The sequence below is a fragment of the Macrotis lagotis genome, chromosome 8 (assembly GCF_037893015.1).
Source record: "Macrotis lagotis isolate mMagLag1 chromosome 8, bilby.v1.9.chrom.fasta, whole genome shotgun sequence".
NCBI lineage: Eukaryota > Metazoa > Chordata > Mammalia > Peramelemorphia > Peramelidae > Macrotis > Macrotis lagotis.
Window position 1 is genome coordinate 18,315,678 of NC_133665.1, and position 24,863 is coordinate 18,340,540.

At 35.0% G+C, this 24,863-nt stretch overlaps 1 protein-coding gene across 8 annotated transcripts in view; it reads right to left on the reverse strand.

Moving 5' to 3' along the window:
* The window catches only part of SNX29 (sorting nexin 29), a 718,720-nt gene that overhangs the window by 655,201 nt on the left and 38,656 nt on the right, over nt 1–24,863 (reverse strand). For all 8 annotated transcript variants that reach the window (XM_074196446.1, XM_074196453.1, XM_074196450.1 and 5 more), the window contains one exon: nt 24,426–24,550. In XM_074196446.1, coding sequence (XP_074052547.1) covers nt 24,426–24,550 — 125 coding nt within the window. The remainder of the gene's footprint in view (nt 1–24,425; nt 24,551–24,863) is intronic.

Consider the following 24,863-nt stretch of genomic DNA (forward strand, 5'->3'; position numbering starts at 1 on the left):
GGAGTGGCAGAAAGAGAGATAGTGCAATGTCCAGGTTGAACCAAAGCTTGTGAATATGAGGGACTGGGAAGATAGTAATATTAACAGGGAAGATGGGATGAGGGGAAGAGTTTAGGAGGAATGATAGTGATTTGGTTTGGGGTACATTGAAGTTAAGATGTCTACAGAATGCAGAAATTGTAATCTGATCTAATCATTCTAAAAAAACAAGGTATAACTATATCCAAAGGGTTATAGAACTATGCATACTTTTGACTCCATAATACCACTACAGATCAGTATCCCAAAGACATCCAAAAAATACAAAAAAGGAAAAGGACCTTTATGTACAAAAATATTTATCACAGTTCTTTTTCTGGTGGCAAAGAAATGGAAATTTGAGGTAATGTCTATCAGTTGAGGAATGGTTTGAATAAGTTGTGACATATGATTGTGATAAAATTCCACTGTGCTATAAGAAATAATAAACAAGATGATTTCAGAAAAGCCTGGGAAAAAATTTACATGAACCTCAGCAAAGTGAAGTGAGCAGAATCAAGAAATCAATGGACAGAATAATAGCAATAGAAATTGTGAATGACTTAGATATTTTCAGCAATGCAATGATACAAGACAGTTCTGAAGGACTTATATGAAAAATGCTATACACTTCCAGGGAAAAAGTGATGGGAGTATGAATGCAGATTGAAGCAAACTTTTTCTTAACTTTATTTTTCTTGGATATTTTTTTGGAAGGTCTGCATTTTCTTTTGCAACATGGCTAATATGTAAATGTTTTGTATGATTTAACATTTTAACCTATATCAAATTGCTTGCCTTTTCAATAAAGGAGGAGAGCAGAGAGGGAAGAAAAGAGAAGAGACAATTTGAGACACTCTTTTTAAAAACTAATGTTAAATTTTGAGATGATGAACTATGATACTTAGCAATATAATGATCAAAGATAATTCTAAAAGATCTATGATGAAAAATGCAATCCACATGCAGGGAAAGAACTCTGGAATTTGAATGTATATCAAAGCATACTATTTTTACCTTTTTAAAATTTTTTTTGCATTTTCCTTCTGGTGGTTTTTTTCTTTTTATTTCTAATTCTTCTTTTATAGCATGATTAATATGGAAATGTGTAACATGACTGTACATGTATAAACCATATCAGATTACTTTATAAACTAGAATCAGAGGAGGGAAGAGTAGGAAGGAGAAAATGTCACAAAAGTGAATATTGAAAATTATCTTTAAATATAATTTTAAAATAAATTTAAATTTAAAAAAAACTAGTATTTTAAAAAACTATTTTTACATTTAATTAGAAAAATATTTTGAAATATATGTCAACTAAACAGCCAAGTCATGATATCTGAAAGTCAATAATTCATATATAAGACTGGAGGTCAGCAGAGAGGCCAGGACAGTAGAAATGATAACCATTAATATAAAGATGGCAATGAAATCCATAGGAGCTAATGAGATTACCAATTGAAGTATTAAAGAAAAAAAAAAGATGACCCAGGAGAGAAACCTTAAGATTGATGCAGGGAGTTATGACATGTGATACAGGGAATTATGTACATAAGAGATTTGTAATTGGAAACAGATTATGTAATCCTTTATATTATTAAATTTTGTAAAAATGTTATCTGCTCCTGTGATATAAATTGATTGCTATTGCTCCAAAGTTAAGTGCGAAATTTGTAGTTTCCTCATTCCCAATCCCCAACTTCCAACCTTGTAGCTGATTACCTGATTACACATAGAGGGGGAGAGGTTTCCCCTTTTCCCAAAGTCTCCAGACCCTTCTGAACAGAAAATGGGCAAGACTATAAAAACCTGGCTTAAACTCCCCTCTTGGTGAGCAGATTTCAGTCTCCACCCAGCCAGCTTTCCCAGGCTGGCTGTCTCTCTTTCTCTCAGTCTCCCAAACAAACCTAGCCTAGTCTTTTGTTATTCTGAGTAGTTTACAAATCCCTAGCTGCTTCTCCAGGAGCAGAAAAGGTTTAAATCTGTAAACTTTGTAGCTTCCATAATAAATCCTCAAGGGCTGTGTGAATTATTTCACTGTTTGAGACATCTCAGTCTTAAATTGGGGATACCAAAGCCCCACCAACAGGGTCACTCAGGCTATTCTGACATGTTTCTCTAGAACAGGGAGAAATGATGAATATAAGTGAAAAGAGAACTGTATCTATAGAGTCTGAAGATCCAAGTTTGAATCCTGTTTCTTCCCTGTGTGGCCTAAGTCATTTCATCTGGTTGGACCTCATTTCCTCATCTGTAAAATGAGAAGAATGGCTAGATGATCTCTAAAATCCCTTCCAATTCCATCATATGGTTCTATAAATCACTATTAGTTTTCATAAGTTCTACAAGGTCAAAGATCTTGTTTGACCTCATCAACTTAGCACTTCCTCCAGCACCTAGCACAGTGTCTTGAATGAACTAGGCACTTAATAAATGCTGGATGAAAGTATTAGTTTAACATGACTTAAACAACCACCAGACAAAATGGCATGGATGAGCATTAGATTGAAGCAAAACAAATGACTTAGGAGGACTGAAGTGAAAAACTATCACCAGCTGGGAGGAAACACGTAAACTAATTTAAATAATTTGCAAATGGTAGGCAATATTACTAGGATGAGAATCCAAGTTTCCTACCTCCAAGTCAAGGAACCACTACACCATTCTACTTTCCATTAAATATTCATCAAACAAATGAATCCAGAATACTAAAGAAATACTAAAGGAAGGGCCTGGCTGGCTGGGCGGAGACTTTGAAGTCTGCTCACAAAGAGGGGAGTTTAAGCCAGGTTTTTATAGTCTTGCCCATTTTCTGTTCAGAAGGGTCTGGAGACTTTGGGAAAAGGGGAAACCTCTCCCCCTCTATGTGTAATCAGGTAATCAGGTAAAAGGTTGGAAGTTGAGAATGAGGGAACTTTACAAATTTTGCATTTAACTGCATGTATAACTGAAATCTATAATTAAATTAAATACATTTGAACTCCAATATAGCATAGAGGTCTTTATCAGATAGAATACATATAGATTCATTCATTGAATGAATTGATTCATTCACTGTGATGATATAATCTGACCTTATTTTACAGGACCAAAAACTGAAATCTATGCAATTTAAGTAGCTAGTAAAAGTAGAGCCTAGATTGCAAGATGTAGGCCAGGACTGTCTAAAATGGGCTTGCAAACCCCATGCAACCTTTTATGCAGTCACCTGTGGGTTTACCAAATACTTTAGTAAACTAAGCCAAGCTACTGCAAAACTCTCACTAAGATAGGAAATCAAAATATATGACCTATTGTTTCAATAAAAACTTTTAAAGTAAGGTTAGACAGTCCTGACATAGGCAATTAAATGTTTGCTGAATTGAACCAAAGTCTCCAGTGCTCTTTCCATTACATCATAAAACTATATTGTACTTTATATAACAGCATTAGTAAAAAGTCCAACAAAAAATAGTTCAATCTTCTTTTAGCACCCTTATAAATGGCTCCCATTGTGCCTCATTTTAACAAAAAGTTGAAATCTTCCCCACCACCAATTCTTAGGAACTTGCAAAACTTACCTAACTTGAGTTTCATTTCCCTTTATTACCCCCAATTCACCATCTGCTAAAAATGACAAGTCTAAAAATGTCCAAAACTCTTACAGCGGAGTAAATGGCCTGGAGAGCTCCAGGATGAATTTTCAAGCCCTAAGCAATCTTACACTGTTAGATCTGTTATCTGCATTCATCTTTTATGCATCTAAAGATGTTCTTTACAACCTCAATAACCATCCTTTCCAGGATTATCCCCAAGAAGAAATGTTTTTATACTTTTAAAACAGAAATTTTAGGAGAACTGAAATTGTTAAAGGAACAGGAAACAAAAAAAAGTAGACTTCCTCTTTTGATCAAAAAAGATCAGTAGAGGTGAAGGTTCCACTTATCATAATGATCCTCCATTTCTACAGATATGGTTTGAATCCCAAATTAGATTCCAAATTTCAAGAAACTGAGCAAACTTGTACTAATCCCTGCAGAATCTGGTGCAATTTACTTGCTCAATCTATTCCAGAAGCATGAAAGGGAGAGATGAAGCATATTCCCTAGGGAAATGTTTTATCACTCCACAAAATGTCAAATATAACCTTTTCTTACTCTTAGTAGCTGTGGAAGTGTTGTCTATCCACCAAGTTTCAAATGCACCAATGAATCTGCATAATGTCATTGATAACAGGAACTCCTTCCAATAATAAGATTGCAACCCATTCACACCTATCCATGCTGAGAAGAAAACCGTCTTGTCCTCCCACAAATCTGACTCAAAGGGGATTGCCTGGCATGATGGGAGCTTCTTTTTAGTTTTCTTAACATTGGATGGATATCAGTGGTACATGTGAATTGTCCTTCACTAGTGCTATGTGACTAGTCCATGTTTTTTCCTAGTCATACTTAGTTTGAAACCATTTACACCATTTCTCCTCTCTAATTTCTCATTGGTAATGTTATACAACCTGTTAATAATCACCACTTCACTATCCTTTGCCTTGTGCAAGTTTTCCATAAATAGTCTTTTAGTTAAACAAACATTTGGCATGTGTACTATATGATCAGTGCCTACCCCAATAATACTCTGCATATCCACATATAATTTCTTAGCTATCTTCAAAACTATATTTTTGTCCACTTTCTTATCTATATGTTCATAATATAAAATGTGTTCTGTATGCAGTCTCTGTTCAACAGAAATTTTACTGCAAAAAATCAAAGTACAGTCTAGATTTGTTACTTTCTATGAGTGTCATGCTGAATGAGCAAGCAATCAGTGATTTTTATTGAAAATTTTTTTCAGTTTCTGATTGGATAACCATCACAAATGAATGTACTTGTTTTCCACAAAAAAAAAACCCACCTGACCTGTGTAGCAAAGTTTCTTTAATTCAAATACCTCTGCACTTTGTGATACTTTAGATAAAGGGTAGGTTGAAGCTTACTTTGACTTATCTAACTAATCCTTTCTTAAAATATAGTAGAGGGGAGGCTAGGTGTAGATCACCAGCCCTGGAGTCAGGAGTACCTGAGTTCAAATCTGACCTCAGACACTTAATAATTCCCTAGCTGTGGCCTTGGGCAAGCCACTTAACCCCACTGCCTTGAAAAACAAACTAAAAAAAGTACAATTTACAAACAACTGACACAGAAAAACTAAAGTCATTCTATTTCCTATAATAGGTCCTATAAGGCCCTCAATGTACAGTAATTGGCCACAACAATTTTATTCAAATCTTACGTTTGAATAATAAAATATTTCTTTTTATATATTCCATAGTTAAAACTCTTCACTAACTCTAACTGCTTTTAGCCATAAGAAAGACTGAATAATAATCAGGAGAGGTATTAAATTGATGTTACTTAATGTCTCTATACCGCTCTGAGTTTGGCCTCAGAAAACCAAATCAAACTTGCATGAATTGATGCTGAGTGAAATGAACAGAACAAGAAGAACATTATATACCCTAACTACAACCATAGGTGGAATAATCAGGGACAATTTTAGGGGATCTGTGATGGAGAATATCCTCTGAAGGAATTATGGAGTTTAAATGAAGAACAAAGATTATTATCTTCAATTTTTAAAAGCTGTCAAATGTATCATGTAATTTAGCTCTAATGTTTTCTTTCTTCCTTTTAGATTTGTTTCTTCTCTCAACGCATTCAGTTTGGATCTATGAGTAACATGGAAGCAAATGTAAAGACTATATCAGAGTGCCTTCTGTTGGGAAGAGGAAGAAGGGAGAAAAAAATCATAAAATTCAAAACCCTGATTGTTAGAAACTACCACTGTATGTAATTGGAAAACAAATATTTATGTAATTAAAAAAATCAAAAGTCTAAAGATTGCCTCATAATTACGTAGACTCAGACAAGGTAGGTGCCTTCACAAGAAATAAGTTACTCATTGGTATAGGCATTCTTCTGCTAATCAGAACTAAAATCATTTTCTTCCTTTACCAACCTTCCCATTATTTAGTGTAGGTTAATTTCTCTTCAAGATCTCCTTCAATAACTCAAGATATCCATTTTTCTAACTACATCAAAAAACTTCAAAAAGTCTTTTCTTGATATTTCTGTGACAGTCCCTACTACTCTCTCTCAATACTAAGGGTTTTTTCTCAGAACATTTTATTAAATGCATAAAACACACAAAATTTCAGTGGAAACTAATCATATTAAAGTACAGTTATCAAAATAAATTTTAAAACTTGTCAATGTTTCATAGTTAAGACCTTAACTTAATTCATATTTGTTCATGCTTTTCATTTGTCCCATATCAAAAACTTTCTAATCACAGGTGTGCCTCTTCAACTCCTTCTAGAGTACAAATTAGTGAGGTCTGATTGATGAACATTAGAAGGGATCAAGTTTTCATGCTCTTCTCAGATGAATATCATTTAGCATCCTCTGAAGATTGAATTAATATAAATTAAAGAATTATAATTATAAAAGACATGATGGCAAACTATCAAATGTCTTCACATTTTTTCCTAATTTGCTCCAAAGCTACCAACACGTGTTTATCGAAATAAAACAAAGATAATAACTTTGATAATGAATTAATCTATTTTTAATTCATGCATACAATCCAGCTAGACTTTGATGAGGAAATAGGAAAGATAAAGCAAGGGCCAGAGATAACTTTCAGAAATTGTACTTGGTACTCTTTGATAGAACTAGGTAACTTTCCATAGCCATGTACAAAAATAAATGGTTGGGGGCATCTAGGTGGCACAGTGGATTGAACACCAGCTCTGGAGTCAGAAGGACCTGAGTTCAAATCCAACATCAGTCATTTGACTTTGGGCAAATCACTTAATACCATGACCTCACAAAAACCTAAATAAATAAATAGATGAATGGATAGATAAACAGGCAGACAGAGAGAAATATGATTGCATATGAATAGAGTCAAAGAATTTTCCAAGTTCAAACTATGACCAGATTCAGACCCTGCCCTATGAGACACCTATATAATATGGTGGTGGTGATGGTAGTCCTTCATTTTTGAAAAGGATCAGTAACATCATGAGGTGATAGCTTGATTTGCTTGTAAATTGGATTTAAATGAGGAAGAATTGCACAAAGTTGTCAGCTTACTCTCCTTTTCTCAATCATTTAAGTCCAGTGGCACCATAAAAGTATCTTAGAAGTCTGACCAAGCTCTATGTGGCCTGCTTCAATCACTTTTATGGCCACTGAAACAAACTGTTTTCATATACCATACTACAACTTCCTGGAGTCACAGGTGAGAACTGAGGGGCAGGTAGACAACAAAGGTGAATGGGCAGCCTTGAAATGGGTTCAGAAAGCCCTCATACTAATGATGCTAGATCTCCCTGATACCACATATGATATATGGTATATAATATGTGCTCCTATCTAAGGAACTAGTTTCTTTTGCAAGGGCAAAAGGTTTCCTTTAGGCTCAGATCTGAGAATGACTCCTAGAGGAGTTAAAGGAAAGAAAATAGGAAACAAGTAAGTGGAAATCTCTCTAAACTTTCAATTCAATTTAAAGAAGAATTAAACATCTTCAATGTGGGGAACACCATGATGGAACTTAGAAAGTTACAACAATAAGTAAGACATTGACCCTGTTTCTCAAAGAGAATTACTGTTAAATGGAAGAAAATTACATTAAGACAAATAACAATAAAAAATAGAAAAATAGAAGTATGTAAGAGAAGCATAAAGCGCTATGCCAAGGACATTGAAGGAAAGAACATTTCTAAACAAGATGAAAGAACCACAGAAAGCTTCACAGAAAGTGACAATTGGTCTGGGTTGTGAAAGGTAAATAGGATTTTTAAATTAGCAGAAAAGGTCATGGAAGACATTATAAAGATAGGAAATAGCATGAGTTAATAAGCCCAGGACATGTACAAGAGATGACAAAGTAGTTTACTTTGGCTGTAGTATAATAGAAGTAATAAAGACGTAGTATGACATAAATTTATTAAGATAAGGAGGTATGAGTTTGTAAATGACATAGAATAAGGCTAAAGAATTTAGACTTTGTCAAATTCAATTCAGTTCAACAAACATTTCTAATATATTTTCTGTATGCAAGGCACTGGAGATAAAAAAAAAGACAAAAACAAATAGCTCCTGCTTTCAGGAGAACTTTCTACTGATATATGAGGCTCTAAAGAGTCACTGAAGCCTGGAAAGACTTGCATGAATTGATGCTGAGTGAGAAGTGCAGAACCAGAGGGACAATGTACACCATAACAGCAACATGGAGTTAATGATCAACCTTAATGGACTTGCTCGTTCCATCAATGCCAATATCTGATGAAAATTTTAGGGGATTTGCGATAGAGAATACTATCTGTATCCAGAGAAGGAACTGTGGAGTTTAACTGAAGACCAAAGCTCATTATCTTCAATTTTTAAAAGCTGTCTTATGTATATGTAAATTTGTTATCTCTAACGTTTTCTTTCTTCCTTTTGGATGATTCTTCTCCCACATGTTCCAACTGACAAATGGTCAAAGGATATGCAAAGACAATTTACAGATGAGGAGATCAAAGCAATCCTTAGTCATATGAAAAATTGCTCTAAATCATTACTTATTAGAGAAATGCAAATTAAAGCTTCTCTGAGGTACTACCTCACACCTCTCAGACTGGTCAATATGACCAAAAAGGATAATGATCCTTGTTGAAAGGGTTGTGGGAAATCTGGGACATTATTACATTGTTGGTGGAACTGTGAACTCATCCAACATTTCTGGAAAGAAATTTGGAACTATGCCCAAAGGCAAGAGATGAAAAAGGGTAAAAACATCACTTGTACAAAAATATTCATAGCAGCTCTGTTTGTGGTGGGCAAAGAATTGGAAATCAAGTAAATGTCCTTCAATTGGGGAATGGCTTAGCAAACTGTGGTATATGTATGTCATGGGACACTATTACATTGTTGGTGGAGGTGTGAACCAGTAGTGGTATTGCAGGATCAAAGGGTATGCACATTTTTGTTGCCTTTTGGGTCTATACCATGAAGAGTTGATTAAAAAGGGCAAAAACATCACTTCTACAAAAATATTATAGCAGCCCTGTTTGTGGTGGCAAAGAATTGGAAATTAAGTAAATGTCCTTCAACTGGACAATGGCTTATCAAACTGTGGTATATGTATGTCATGGAACACTATTGTTCTATTAGAAACCAGGAGGGATGGGAATTCAGGGAAGACTGGAGGGATTTGCATGAACTGATGCTGAGTGATATTTGCAGAACCAGAAAAACATTGTACACCATAACAGCAACATGGGGGCGATGATCAACCTTGCTCATTCCATCAGTGCAACAATCAGGGACAATTTGGGGCTCTCTGCAGTAGAGAATACCATCTGTATCCAGAGAAACAACTGTGGAGTTGGACTAAGGACTATTACCTTAAATTTAGAAAAAAAAACTGGAGCGGTTAGGTGGCGTAGTAGATACAGCACCAGCCCTGGAGTCAGGAGTACCAGAGTTCAAATAAAGCCTCAGACACTTAATTACCTAGCTGTGTGGCCTTCGGCAAGTCACTAAACCCCATTGCCTAGCAAAAACCTATAAAAACAAAAAAAGACCAAAAAAAAAAAAAAACAAATTTAGGAAAAAACTGATATCTTATTGTCTGATCTTGCTATCTCTTATACTTTATGTTTCTTCCCTAAGGATATGATTTCTCTCTCATTACACTCAATTTGGATCAATGTATACCATGGAAACAATGTAAAGACTGACAAATTGCCTTGTGTGGTGGTGGGGGGAGGGAAGTAATATTAGGGGAAAAATTGTAAAACACAAAATAAATAAAATCTTTAATAAAAAAAGAAAATGGCTTTTTATCAGTTCACATCTACCTTTTCATTTCTGTAACACTTGATCCTACTAACAACTTCCTTTTTCCCTAGTATTTTCTCTGCTCCTAGCATCCAAGACAGGGGACTCTCCTAATTCTTTCATCTCTTTTCTCTCCTCCAGCTGCTCTTCTTCCTCCTGCTGCCTAACCAAAGTCCTGTCTTCAGTCCTCTTCTCAGAGATCTCCTTTCAATGTCTACTCACAAGGCCTAGTCTAAGAGAATGTCTCAAAATTGCTACTTCTAGCACCAATATCTCTCCTGAACCCTAGATCTATATTTCCAGCTGCTTATTTGATATCTCCACTAAGAAAATGGTTTCAGAAGTTGAAAAGTCCTTGGAGATAATCTTATCCAACCTCCTCATCTCAAAGATGAAAAAAAACTGAGACCCAAGGGAGATTAAGTGACTTGACCAAAGTCACAAAGATTGTAAAAAGCAGAGGTAGGATCCAAGCCTAAATTCTCTGATTCTAAATCTAATGCTGCTCTTTATACCCATACCACACTGCCTCTTAACAGCATCTAAAACTTAACATGTCGAGGCCAAACACCATAATTTTCACTTAAAAAAACACCAATCCTCCTGAAAATTCTTTGTTTCTGATAATGGTAAAGCCATTCATATTCAATTACTCATGCTCAACACCTCCATCATTGATCTTTAATCTCTGTCTCTTCCTCTCCACATCTAATCAGTAGCAAATCCTGTTGAATCTCCTTTCAAAATCTCTCCCTTTCATTGTCTTCATTCCATTCTGCTACCTCTCACTTTGGGCCTTGGTTAACCCCTCAACAGAGATATTATAACCTCTTAAGGCTTCCTAGCTTCAATTTCTCCTATAAATTATACAGAGATTAATCTTCCTAAAGCTTATCTCTGCTCATTCAATTCCTCCCCAACCCCATCAACTTGAAAACTTTCAGTCACATTCCACTGTCTAATAAATAAATTCTAAATTCCAAAACCTGGCTTAAAAATAATTATTTTTAGGAAATCATTCCAGTATATCACATTGAAGTTAGGTTCCAGAATGCTGCCAATTTGTTATAGCAAAAGAGGGGTAGTAAAAGATTAGGATATTCCACTTTGTGAGAGGAATAGATGGGAACTTGATGACTCTTCACCAATCTTAAATCCAAGTCATTTATTAAACTGTCTTATATTTAACTTCTGAAATAAAAATTCAAATAATGGAAAGAGCCTTGGACTTGTAACCAAAAGGGCTGAATTTGAATCCTAGGTTAATCGTTTACTCTATTGTATAACCTTGGATAATTTAACTTCTCTGGAACCTCACTTTCCACCTCTGCAAAACTGGGATAAAAATGTCAGGACAGCTTAGGCTCAGGACATTTAAAGGGCTTTAAGAAAATTATGTATTAAGTCCAGTTGAATGATAAAACATAAGTTAGCTATTATTACCAGGAATGTTAATAGGGACATTAATAAAGCATACAATCTATAAAGAAAAGCAGAACATGAGATCATATACAAGTCTCTTCTTAATTTCTAAGAATAAGACATTTCAAAATAGCTCAAATTAAATTCTCAAGGAAATAGAATTTACATTTACTTCTAAAGAAAATGGTTTCCCCATCTAAAAATCCTTGGATTGTATACAAGAGCAGGCCTCCAGGGCATCCCCTACAGCACCCCTCACTCAAATCCAATTCATGTGTGCTTCTCATGGCATCACCTCCCTGATGTCATGATCTTCTTTGAGAATGAAGGTCAACCATTATTATTATTATTATTATTATTATTATTATTATTATTATTATTATTATTATTATATCTAAGGAGCTGCTTCAAGCCCCTAGACACCCAGTTACCTCAATCTAATTCTGTCTGCTAGGAGCATGTGGATGTAGCGCTCCAAGGAGTGTTCATTGAGGGCACAACGCAGCCAAGCTCGCCCTCTTCCCACATCTGTGCTGATGTTTCTCAGGGAGTAGAAGGGTTGTAGTTCATGTTTATTCAGACTTCCTTCACATAGTACCAAAATACAGGCTCTGCAAAAGGTAAAGTACAGGACCATCGTCATTAATGATGCCTAGAAACTCTTTTGTAAGGTACATTCATTCTCCTGTGGAATCTGAGTCATTTTGGCAACATATTAATGAATTGCATAACCAGTCTTATCATACCTAGAGGCATTCTTTCCACAGAATAGCTCTCTTTCAGGAAAGGACTGGCCAAAAGGAATTTGTTATGTATAATACCTAGATTATTCAGCCAAAATGTAGTTTTTAAAAATACCTGATAAACCATCTGTTCATCGATCACACTTCAAATCAAAGGACTCCCATCCAGTATAGCCAGTCTTTCTAGAAACTGTAATCACCTACTAATGACCTTGAATTCAGGTGAAACATTCCCAGCTGTGTTCTCACCCTTCAATTTAGGAAATTGCTTACTACTATGCAATTTTTCTATACCTTGTCACTAGCAATGTTTGAGATGATAAGAAGAATCCCAGGAGAATTCCACTGCTGCTAGCAAATCTTCAGTTCACTCACCACTTAATTCATTCAGAATCCAAAATTTAATTTAGGACCTATGATACTGCCTAATTTGCATAAAGCTAAATCAGTTGCAAAAGTGGGCAAAGATTATTAGATGACCAGGATCTCTGAAAACCAGCTTCCAAAGAACAGAGAGATACAGAGACAAAGACAGAGTGAGTGAAAGAGAGAGAGAGAGACAGAGAAAGAGAGAATTGTCCAAGGGCAGCAATATTCTTATTGAACTGGAGGTCTTTCCAAAGTTGTCAATATTCTTCAAGTTTAATTAAAAAGATAATGATACCTGAAAAACTGCAAAACTGACTCTAAATCTGTATCAGATGGGAATCTTAGTGGAGAAGCTCCAATGTGCCCTCCCTGCAAAGTTACATAGGAAAAGAAACCCCAGCACCAGTCTTTCCTTTAAAGAGGAGTAAATTGGATGCTCATACCTCAGAAAAAATACCCTGAGAACAAGTTTATGATGCTACATTGTCTACATTGACAATCTACATTGTCAGTAATTCATGAGCCCAATGATCAAATTCTAATCCAGATGCAAATAACTGAAGTTCTAAGAAAGCAGATCTTCCTTTGAGGATCTTAACTTAAAATGTATATTACCTTAAAATATACAGTATTTGTACAAAAGAAAATAACTTCAATCCCCATGCCAGATTTATGGAGCTGAAATGAGTCACCCATATTTAATTTCTGTATGCTCCAAAGGACAATGTCTTCTATTTACTATGGCCTCAGTGAAAACAAATCACTATTGTTTCATTTCATGGTTTCTTATTTTAAAACTGTTTACTAACATGTAACTGAAAAAATAAAATAAAATAACATTTAAAAAACTGTTTACTAATATATTTAAGACCACTTATTGGATCGTGAATGACTGCTAAGAATATATTTTTGTGTCAGTTCCCTTTAGATTCTAGACCTTTATCAATGGTTCTTGATGGAAGAAATTTTCCCCAATGTATATTTTTTTCTAATTATTCTAACCGCATTAATTCTGTTCATTCAAAAACATTTAATAAACAAAAAATATCTAAAATTAATTCACACACATATATATATATATATATATATATATATATATATATATATATATATATATATATTACCCACACATAATAAAGATTCAATCTTCCATTCTTCTCTAATTTTTTATAATGTGATCATTTGGAGCTTATTGTGGAATATGGTATCAGTTACTTGTCTAAAACCCAACTTCTACCAAATTATTTTTCAGTTTTTTCCTAACAAGAGATCTAAGGGAGTCCTCTTCCCAGTACAGTTGATTTTTGGTTTACTATGTCTCTTATCTCACACTAAGTGCCAACTGTTACAGTTCTTGTGACTAGATGACAGGTATGACATAAAAATTAGACAGTCTTTGTATTAATGAAATATTAATAATATTCATAACTAAGATGTAAGTTGTAGCTTAAAATTTGCAAAGAATATTATGTAAACTAATTCATTTAAACCTTCCAACATTCTGTGGCATAGGTATTATAAGTAAGTTAATAAGTATTTTTAAGTTCCTATAACTAATTATCAGTATTATGCTAAAGTCTAGGGACAGAAATAAGGTAAAAGATACTCCCATTCTTTCAAGGAACTCCCAATCTAATGAGTGTTATTTAACCCTATTCGTAAAGAAATTAAAGCCTGGAGAAGTGAAGTGAATTTGCCCGTGTTCATACAACTACTAAAAATCAAAGGTAAAATTTAAACTAAGGTCTGCCTAACAAGGGGATCAATCAATAAATATTTATTAAGTGCCTGGGGTAGGACCTGTGCTAAGCTCTGGGGGTTATGAAAAAGGACAAAAGATAGTCCCTGCCATCAAAGAAGCTGGCTCAATCTAATTGAGAAGACAATATGTAGACAAATATATACTAAGCAAACTATGTCTAGGGAAAATGGGATTTAACTAACATAAGGTTAGGTACTAGAAATAAGTGGGGTTGGTGAAGGCTTCCTGCAGAAGGTGGGGTTTTATTTGGGACTTAAAGGAAGCCAGGGACAGCAACAAGCAGAGATGACAAGGGAAAGCATTCCAAGAATGGGGAACAGTCAGAGAAAATTCTCAGAGCTGAGAGATGGAGCATCTCTTTGATGAAACAGCCAGGAGCTAGTGTAACTGGATAGAAGAGTATGTATTACAGAGTAAGGTTTAAGAAAGAGTAGGCCATTTGGTGGCTAAAAGGGGGATGGACACACCAGAAGGCTATTAGAGGGAGGTGATAAAGGCCCTGCAACAGGAAGGTGGTGGTGGTGGCAGTATCCAAGCAGAGAAGAGGGAATATTCAAGAGAAGTTGCAAAGATGAAATTGTCAGGTTTTGGCAAGGATGTGGAGTGGCAGAAAGAGAGATAGTGCAATGTCCAGGTTGAACCAAAGCTTGTGAATATGAGGGACTGGGAAGATAGTAATATTAACAGGGAAGATGGGATGAGGGGAAGGGTTTAGGAGGAATGATAGTGATTTGGTTTGGGGTACACTGAAGTTAAGATGTCTACAGAATGCAGAAATTGTAATCTGATCTAATCATTCTAAAAAAACAAGGTATAACTATATCCAAAGGGTTATAGAACTATGCATACTTTTGACTCCATAATACCACTACAGATCAGTATCCCAAAGACATCCAAAAAATACAAAAAAGGAAAAGGACCTTTATGTACAAAAATATTTATCACAGTTCTTTTTCTGGTGGCAAAGAAATGGAAATTTGAGGTAATGTCTATCAGTTGAGGAATGGTTTGAATAAGTTGTGACATATGATTGTGATAGAATTCCACTGTGCTATAAGAAATAATAAACAAGATGATTTCAGAAAAGCCTGGGATAAAATTTACATGAACCTCAGCAAAGTGAAGTGAGCAGAATCAAGAAATCAATGGACAGAATAATAGCAATAGCAATTGTGAATGACTTAGATATTTTCAGCAATGCAATGATACAAGACAGTTCTGAAGGACTTATATGAAAAATGCTATACACTTCCAGGGAAAAAGTGATGAGAGTATGAATGCAGATTGAAGCAAACTTTTTCTTAACTTTATTTTTCTTGGATATTTTTTTGGAAGGTCTGCATTTTCTTTTGCAACATGGCTAATATGTAAATGTTTTGTATGATTTAACATTTTAACCTATATCAAGTTGCTTGCCTTTTCAATAAAGGAGGAGAGCAGAGAGGGAAGAAAAGAGAAGAGAGAATTTGAGACACTCTTTTTAAAAACTAATGTTAAATTTTGAGATGATGAACTATGATACTTAGCAATATAATGATCAAAGATAATTCTAAAAGATCTATGATGAAAAATGCAATCCACATGCAGGGAAAGAACTCTGGAATTTGAATGTATATCAAAGCATACTATTTTTACCTTTTTAAAATTTTTTTTTTTGCATTTTGCTTCTGGTGGTTTTTTTCTTTTTATTTCTAATTCTTCGTATGTAGCATGATTAATATGGAAATGTGTAACATGACTGTACATGTATAAACCATATCAGATTACTTTATAAACTAAAATCAGAGGAGGGAACAGTAGGAAGGAGAAAACGTCACAAAAGTGAATATTGAAAATTATCTTTAAATATAATTTTAAAATAAATTTAAATTTAAAAAAACTAGTATCTTAAAAAAAACTATTTTTACATTTAATTAGAAAAATATTTTTAAATATATGTCAACTAAACAGCCAGGTCATGATATCTGAAAGTCAATAATTCATATATAAGACTGGAGGTCAGCAGAGAGGCCAGGACAGTAGAAATGATAACCATTAATATAAAGATGGCAATGAAATCCATAGGAGCTAATGAGATTACCAATTGAAGTATTAAAGAAAAAAAAAAGATGACCCAGGAGAGAAACCTTAAGATTGATGCAGGGAGTTATGACATGTGATACAGGGAATTATGTACATAAGAGATTTGTAATTGGAAACAGATTATGTCATCCTTTATATTGTTAAATTTTGTAAAAATGTTATCTGCTCCTGTGATATAAATTGATTGCTATTGCTCCAAAGTTAAATGCGAAATTTGTAGTTTCCTCATTCCCAATCCCCAACTTCCAACCTTGTAGCTGATTACCTGATTACACGGAGGGGGGAGAGATTTCCCCTTTTTCCAAAGTCTCCAGACCCTTCTGAACAGAAAATGGGCAAGACTATAAAAACCTGGCTTAAACTCCCCTCTTGGTGAGCAGATTTCAGTCTCTGCCCAGCCAGCTTTCCCAGGCTGGCTGTCTCTCTTTCTCTCAGTCTCCCAAACAAACCTAGCCTAGTCTTTTGTTATTCTGAGTAGTTTACAAATCCCTAGCTGCTTCTCCAGGAGCAGAAAAGGTTTAAATCTGTAAACTTTGTAGCTTCCATAATAAATCCTCAAGGGCTGTGTGAATTATTTCACTGTTTGAGACATCTCAGTCTTAAATTGGGGATACCAAAGCCCCACCAACAGGGTCACTCAGGCTATTCTGACATGTTTCTCTAGAACAGGGAGAAATGATGAATATAAGTGAAAAGAGAACTGTATCTATAGAGTCTGAAGATCCAAGTTTGAATCCTATTTCTTCCCTGTGTGACCTAAGTCATTTCATCTGGTTGGACCTCATTTCCTCATCTGTAAAATGAGAAGAATGGCTAGATGATCTCTAAAATCCCTTCCAATTCTATCATATGGTTCTATAAATCACTATTAGTTTTCATAAGTTCCACAAGGTCAAGGATCTTGTTTGACCTCATCAACTTAGCACTTCCTCCAGCACCTAGCACAGTGTCTTGAATGAACTAGGCACTTAATAAATGCTTAAACAACCACCAGACAAAATGGCATGGATGAGCATTAGATTGAAGCAAAACAAATGACTTAGGAGGACCAAAGTGAAAAACTATCACCAGCTCACCAGCTGGGAGGAAACACAGTAAACTAATTTAAATAATTTGCAAATGGTAGGCAATATTACTAGGATGAGAATCCAAGTTTCCTACCTCCAAGTCAAGGAACCACTACACCATTCTACTTTCCATTAAATATTCATCAAACAAATGAATCCAGAATACTAAAGAAATACTAAAGGAAGGGCCTGGGTGGCTGGGCAGAGACTTTGAAGTCTGCTCACAAAAAGGGGAGTTTAAGCCAGGTTTTTATAGTCTTGCCCATTTTCTGTTCAGAAGGGTCTGGAGACTTTGGAAAAAGGGGAAACCTCTCCCCCTCTACGTGTAATCAGGTAATCAGGTAAAAGGTTGGAAGTTGGGAATGAGGAAACTTTACAAAATTTGCATTTAACTGCATGTATAACTGAAATCTATAATTAAATTAAATACATTTGAACTCCATTATAGCATAGAGGTCTTTATCAGATAGAATACATATAGATTCATTCATTGAATGAATTGATTCATTCACTGTGATGATATAATCTGACCTTATTTTACAGGACCAAAAACTGAAATCTATGCAATTTAAGTAGCTAGTAAAAGTAGAGCCTAGATTGCAAGATGTTGGCCAGGACTGTCCAAAATGGGCTTGCGAACCCCATGCAACCTTTTATGCAGTCACCTGCGGGTTTACCAAATACTTTAGTAAACTAAGCCAAGCTACTGCAAAACTCTCACTAAGATAGGAAATCAAAATATATGACCTATTGTTTCAATAAAAACTTTTAAAGTAAGGTTAGACAGTCCTGACATAGGCAATTAAATGTTTGCTGAATTGAACCAAAGTCTCCAGTGCTCTTTCCATTACATCATAAAACTATATTGTACTTTATATAACAGCATTAGTAAAAAGTCCAACAAAAAATAGTTCAATCTTCTTTTAGCACCCTTATAAATGGCTCCCATTGTGCCTCATTTTAACAAAAAGTTGAAATCTTCCCCACCACCAATTCTTAGGAACTTGCAAAACTTACCTAACTTGAGTTTCATTTCCCTTTATTACCCCCAATTCACCATCTGCTAAAAATGACAAGTCTAAAATGTCCAAAACTCTTACAGGGGAGTAAATGGCCTAGAGAGCTCCAGGATGAATTTTCAAGCCCTAAGCAATCTTACACTGTTAGATCTGTTATCTGCATTCATCTTTTATGCATCTAAAGATGTTCTTTACAACCTCAATAACCATCCTTTCCAGGATTATCCCCAAGAAGAAATGTTTTTATACTTTCAAAACAGAAATTTTAGGAGAACTGAAATTGTTAAAGGAACAGGAAACAAAAAAAAGTAGACTTCCTCTTTTGATCAAAAAAGATCAGTAGAGGTGAAGGTTCCACTTATCATAATGATCCTCCATTTCTACAGATATGGTTTGAATCCCAAATTAGATTCCAAGTTTCAAGAAACTGAGCAAACTTGTACTAATCCCTGCAGAATCTGGTGCAATTTACTTGCTCAATCTATTCCAGAAGCATGAAAGGGAGAGATAAAGCATATTCCCTAGGGAAATGTTTTATCACTCCACAAAATGTCAAATATGACCTTTTCTTACTCTTAGTAGCTGTGGAAGTGTTGTCTATCCACCAAGTTTCAAATGCACCAATGAATCTGCATAATGTCATTGATAACAGGAACTCCTTCCAATAATAGATTGCAACCCATTCACACCTATCCATGCTGAGAAGAAAACCGTCTTGTCCTCCCACAAATCTGACTCAAAGGGGATTGCCTGGCATGGTGGGAGCTTCCTTTTAGTTTTCTTAACATTGGATGGATATCAGTGGTACATGTGAATTGTCCTTCACTAGTGCTATGTGACTAGTCCATGTTTTTTTCTAGTCATTCTTAGTTTGAAATCATTTACACCATTTCTCCTCTCTAATTTCTCATTGGTAATGTTATACAACCTGTTAATAATCACCACTTCACTATCCTTTGCCTTGTGCAAGTTTTCCATAAATAGTCTTTTAGTTAAACAAACATTTGGCATGTGTACTATATGATCAGTGCCTACCCCAATAATACTCTGCATATCCACATATAATTTCTTAGCTATCTTCAAAACTATATTTTTGTCCACTTTCTTATCTATATGTTCATAATATAAAATGTGTTCTGTATGCAGTCTCTGTTCAACAGAAATTTTACTGCAAAAAATCAAAGTACAGTCTAGATTTGTTACTTTCTATGAGTGTCATGCTGAATGAGCAAGCAATCAGTGATTTTTATTGAAAATTTTTTTCAGTTTCTGATTGGATAACCATCACAAATGAATGTACTTGTTTTCCACCAAAAAAACCCACCTGTGTAGCAAAGTTTCTTTAATTCAAATACCTCTGCAATTTGTGATACTTTAGATAAAGGGTAGGTTGAAGCTTACTTTGACTTATCTAACTAATCCTTTCTTAAAAGATAGTAGAGGGGAGGCTAGGTGTAGAGCACCAGCCCTGGAGTCAGGAGTACCTGAGTTCAAATCCGACCTCAGACACTTAATAATTACCTAGCTGTGGCCTTGGGCAAGTCACTTAACCCCACTGCCTTGAAAAAAAAAACTAAAAAAAGTACAATTTACAAACAACTGACACAGAAAAACTAAAGTCATTCTATTTCCTATAATAGGTCCTATAAGGCCCTCAATGTACAGTAATTGGCCACAACAATTTTATTCAAATCTTACGTTTGAATAATAAAATATTTCTTTTTATATATTCCATAGTTAAAACTTCACTAACTCTAACTGCTTTTAGCCATAAGAAAGACTGAATAATAATCAGGAGAGGTATTAAATTGATGTTACTTAATGTCTCTATACCGCTCTGAGTTTGGCCTCAGAAAACCAAATCAAACTTGCATGAATTGATGCTGAGTGAAATGAACAGAACAAGAAGAACATTATACACCCTAACTACAACCATCGGTGGAATAATCAGGGACAATTTGGGGGGGATCTGTGATGGAGAATATCCTCTGAAGGAATTATGGAGTTTAAATGAAGAACAAAGATTATTATCTTCAATTTTTAAAAGCTGTCAAATGTATCATGTAATTTAGCTCTAATGTTTTCTTTCTTCCTTTTAGATTTGTTTCTTCTCTCAACGCATTCAGTTTGGATCTATGAGTAACATGGAAGCAAATGTAAAGACTATATCAGAGTGCCTTCTGTTGGGAAGAGGAAGAAGGGAGAAAAAAATCATAAAATTCAAAACCCTGATTGTTAGAAACTACCACTGTATGTAATTGGAAAACAAATATTTATGTAATTAAAAAAATCAAAAGTCTAAAGATTGCCTCATAATTACGTAGACTCAGACAAGGTAGGTGCCTTCACAAGAAATAAGTTACTCATTGGTATAGGCATTCTTCTGCTAATCAGAACTCAAATCATTTTCTTCCTTTACCAACCTTCCCATTATTTAGTGTAGGTTAATTTCTCTTCAAGATCTCCTTCAATAACTCAAGCTATCCATTTTTCTAACTACATCAAAAAACTTCAAAAAGTCTTTTCTTGATATTTCTGTGACAGTCCCTACTACTCTCTCTCAATACTAAGGGTTTTTTCTCAGAACATTTTATTAAATGCATAAAACACACAAAATTTCAGCGGAAACTAATCATATTAAAGTAAAGTTATCAAAATAAATTTTAAAACTTGTCAATGTTTTATAGTTAAGACCTTAACTTAATTCATATTTGTTCATGCTTTTCATTTGTCCCATATCAAAAACTTTCTAATCACAGGTGTGCCTCTTCAACTCCTTCTAGAGTACAAATTAGTGAGGTCTGATTGATGAACATTAGAAGGGATCAAGTTTTCTTGCTCTTCTCAGATGAATATCATTTAGCATGCTCTGAAGATTGAATTAATATAAATTAAAGAATTATAATTATAAAAGACATGATGGCAAACTATCAAATGTCTTCACATTTTTTCCTAATTTGCTCCAAAGCTACCAACACATGTTTATCAAAATAAAACAAAGATAATAACTTTGATAATGAATTAATCTATTTTTAATTCATGCATACAATCCAGCTAGACTTTGATGAGGAAATAGGAAAGATAAAGCAAGGGCCAGAGATAACTTTCAGAAATTGTACTTGGTACTCTTTGATAGAACTAGGTGACTTTCCATAGCCATGTACAGAAATAAATGGTTGGGGGCAGCTAGGTGGCACAGTGGAATGAGCACCATCTCTGGAGTCAGAAGGACCTGAGTTCAAATCCAACATCAGTCATTTGACTTTAGGCAAATCACTTAATACCATGACCTCACAAAAACCTAAATAAATGAATAGATGAATGGATAGGTAAACAGGCAGACAGAGAGATATAGGATTGCATATGAATAGAGTCAAAGAATTTTCCAAGATCAAACTATGACCAGATTCAGACCCTGCCCTATGAGACACCTATATAATATGGTGGTGGTGATGGTAGTCCTTCATTTTTGAAAAGGACCAGTAACATCATGAGGTGATAGCTTGATTTGCTTGTAAATTGGATTTAAATGAGGAAGAATTGCACAAAGTTGTCAGCTTACTCTCCTTTTCTCAATCATTTAAGTCCAGTGGCACCATAAAAGTATCTTAGAAGTCTGACCAAGCTCTATGTGGCCTGCTTCAATCACTTTTATGGCCACTGAAACAAACTGTTTTCTTATACCATACTACAACTTCCTGGAGTCACAGGTGAGAACTGAGGGGCAGGTAGACAACAAAGGTGAATGGGCAGCCTTGAAATGGGTTCAGAAAGCCCTCATACTAATGATGCTAGATCTCCCTGATACCACATATGATATATGGTATATAATATGTGCTCCTATCTAAGGAACTAGTTTCTTTTGCAAGGGCAAAAGGTCTCCTTTAGGCTCAGATCTGAGAATGACTCCTAGAGGAGTTAAAGGAAAGAAAATAGGAAACAAGTAAGTGGAAATCTCTCTAAACTTTCAATTCAATTTAAAGAAGAAATAAACATCTTCAATGTGGGGAACACCATGATGGAACTTACAAAGTTACAACAATAAGTAAGACACTGACCCTGTTTCTCAAAGAGAATTACTGTTAAATGGAAGAAAATTACATTAAGACAAATAACAATAAAAAATAGAAGTATATAAGAGAAGCATAAAGTGCTATGCCAAGGACATTGAAGGAAAGAACATTTCTAAACAAGATGAAAGAACCACAGAAAGCTTCACAGAAAGTGACAATTGGTCTCGGTTGTGAAAGGTAAATAGGATTTTTAAATTAGCAGAAAAGGTCATGGAAGACATTATAAAGATAAGAAATAGCATGAGTTAATAAGCCCAGGACACGTACAAGAGATGACAAAGTAGTTTACTTTGGCTGTAGTATAATGGAAGTAATAAAGACGTAGTATGACATAATTTTACTAAGATAAGGAGGTATGAGTTTGTAAATGACATAGAATAAGGCTAAAGAATTTAGACTTTGTCAAATTCAGTTCAAGTCAGCAAACATTTCTAAAATATTTTCTATATGCAAGGCACTGGAGATAAAAAAAAAAGACAAAAACAAATAGCTCCTGCTTTCAGGAGAACTTTCTACTGATATATGAGGCTCTAAAGAGTCACTGAAGCCTGGAAAGACTTGCATGAATTGATGCTGAGTGAGAAGTGCAGAACCAGAGGAACAATGTACACCATAACAGCAACATGGAGTTAATGATCAACCTTAATGGACTTGCTCCTTCCATCAATGCCAATAGCTGATGAAAATTTGGGGGGATTTGCGATAGAGAATACTATCTGTATCCAGAGAAGGAACTGTGGAGTTTAACTGAAGACCAAAGCTCATTATCTTCAATTTTTAAAAGCTGTCTTATGTATATGTAAATTTGTTATCTCTAACGTTTTCTTTCTTCCTTTTGGATGATTCTTCTCCCACATGTTCAGCTTCAATCTATACTTATGGATGGAAATGTAAAAAAAAAAGAGTCACAAAGGTAAAGAGTTTGATTTCTAAAACTGAGAATTGAAATGAGTCTATCAACAAACATTTATTAAGTCCAACTATGTGCTGGGCTCTGTGGTAGATAGGCAATAGTGACACAATGCCTAATTTCAAGAAGTCTGAATTCTGTCAGGTAGAGGAGAAAAAAGGAAAGGGAGAATCCAAAAGAAAAAAAGAGTAGAGGAAAGAAAAAGAGGTAGGAGCCAGGAGTACTGGGTTCCAATTTGAGTTCTGCCACTGACTGGCTTGGTGACTTTGGGCTAGACATTTCCCTTCTCTGGGCCTCAGCAATCTGATCTATGAACTGAGGAAGTTGGATTGGATAATCTCCCAGGCTCCTTCCAGCCCTGGCATAGTCTATGATGCTAAATATTTAACAGTTTTGGTATGAACTTTCAATAGAAATTGGACACAATTTTCCCCTGTGAAACGATGGCAATCATAAGACAGCACATTTTAACTAGCAACAGCACACATTACCATGATGCTTAGAAAGATATTCAGATCTTAAACTAAGTTGGGAAGCATATACACAAACTACTTTTAAACCATCACTGACTTCTTCCCCAGAACTGATGTAATTATAAATGACAGCTTCAAAGTAAACAACAGTCTAAATAAGTAACAGGAACTGGAGCATGGCACACATGATGACTTTCTTTAGCAAAAACAAACGATCATACAAGTCATACAAAAACTACTTTAAACCAAGGCCTTACTTTTTAAAGACAGAATTATTAAATATCATGCTCTTTACAAGCACAAATTAAGCAAAGTATTAATTTCTGTCACCTGCTATACCACATTTATGAAATAAATACATTTTACACCAAATATCCTACTGCCATATCTTAGTTTGTGTTCAGAATCTAATGTGGCTTTGAAAATTCTGCATTAAAGAATAAAGATGAATGAAAATGTCCATTCAGCACTGAATTGTTTACTGAATTAAAAAAGTCTTACAATTCAAGTTATTATTCTCTACCCCCCACACACCCCTTCCATGTACCAAATACCTAGACAGTCATAAGGGGGGGGGCAAATTGTCAAGCCTCACTCCCCCAGCATAGACAGTACCTGTCTCTGTCTTGCTAGAGAATCCTGCTGCCTGTTTGATTGCTGCTGCTGTCAATGCTAATCCTCGGCTCCTCTTCAAGCCATGCTGTAACACAGATTCAAACTGGGCACACAGACAAGTCACTCTGCAACAGAATAAATGATTAATCAAACCATTATGTGAAGAGAATAACAAACACATCAGCAGCAAGGTCCAGGCAGACACAGGCAGCAGCATGCTGAAGCAAAACTCTTGGTAATTGAATTCTCTGGGACTTTTATCAGAAATGACTGATTTATGTGAAGTTTACTGAATGCATGGGAGTATCACGTAGACTAGTCATGTTGATCATACCTATTAAAACAGTGACAACAATTTGTAAGACAATGGAAATGAAAGTTGTACAAGCATCAATAGAAGAAAAAGCCAATTTAGAAACAAATCGGTGGATGTGGGAG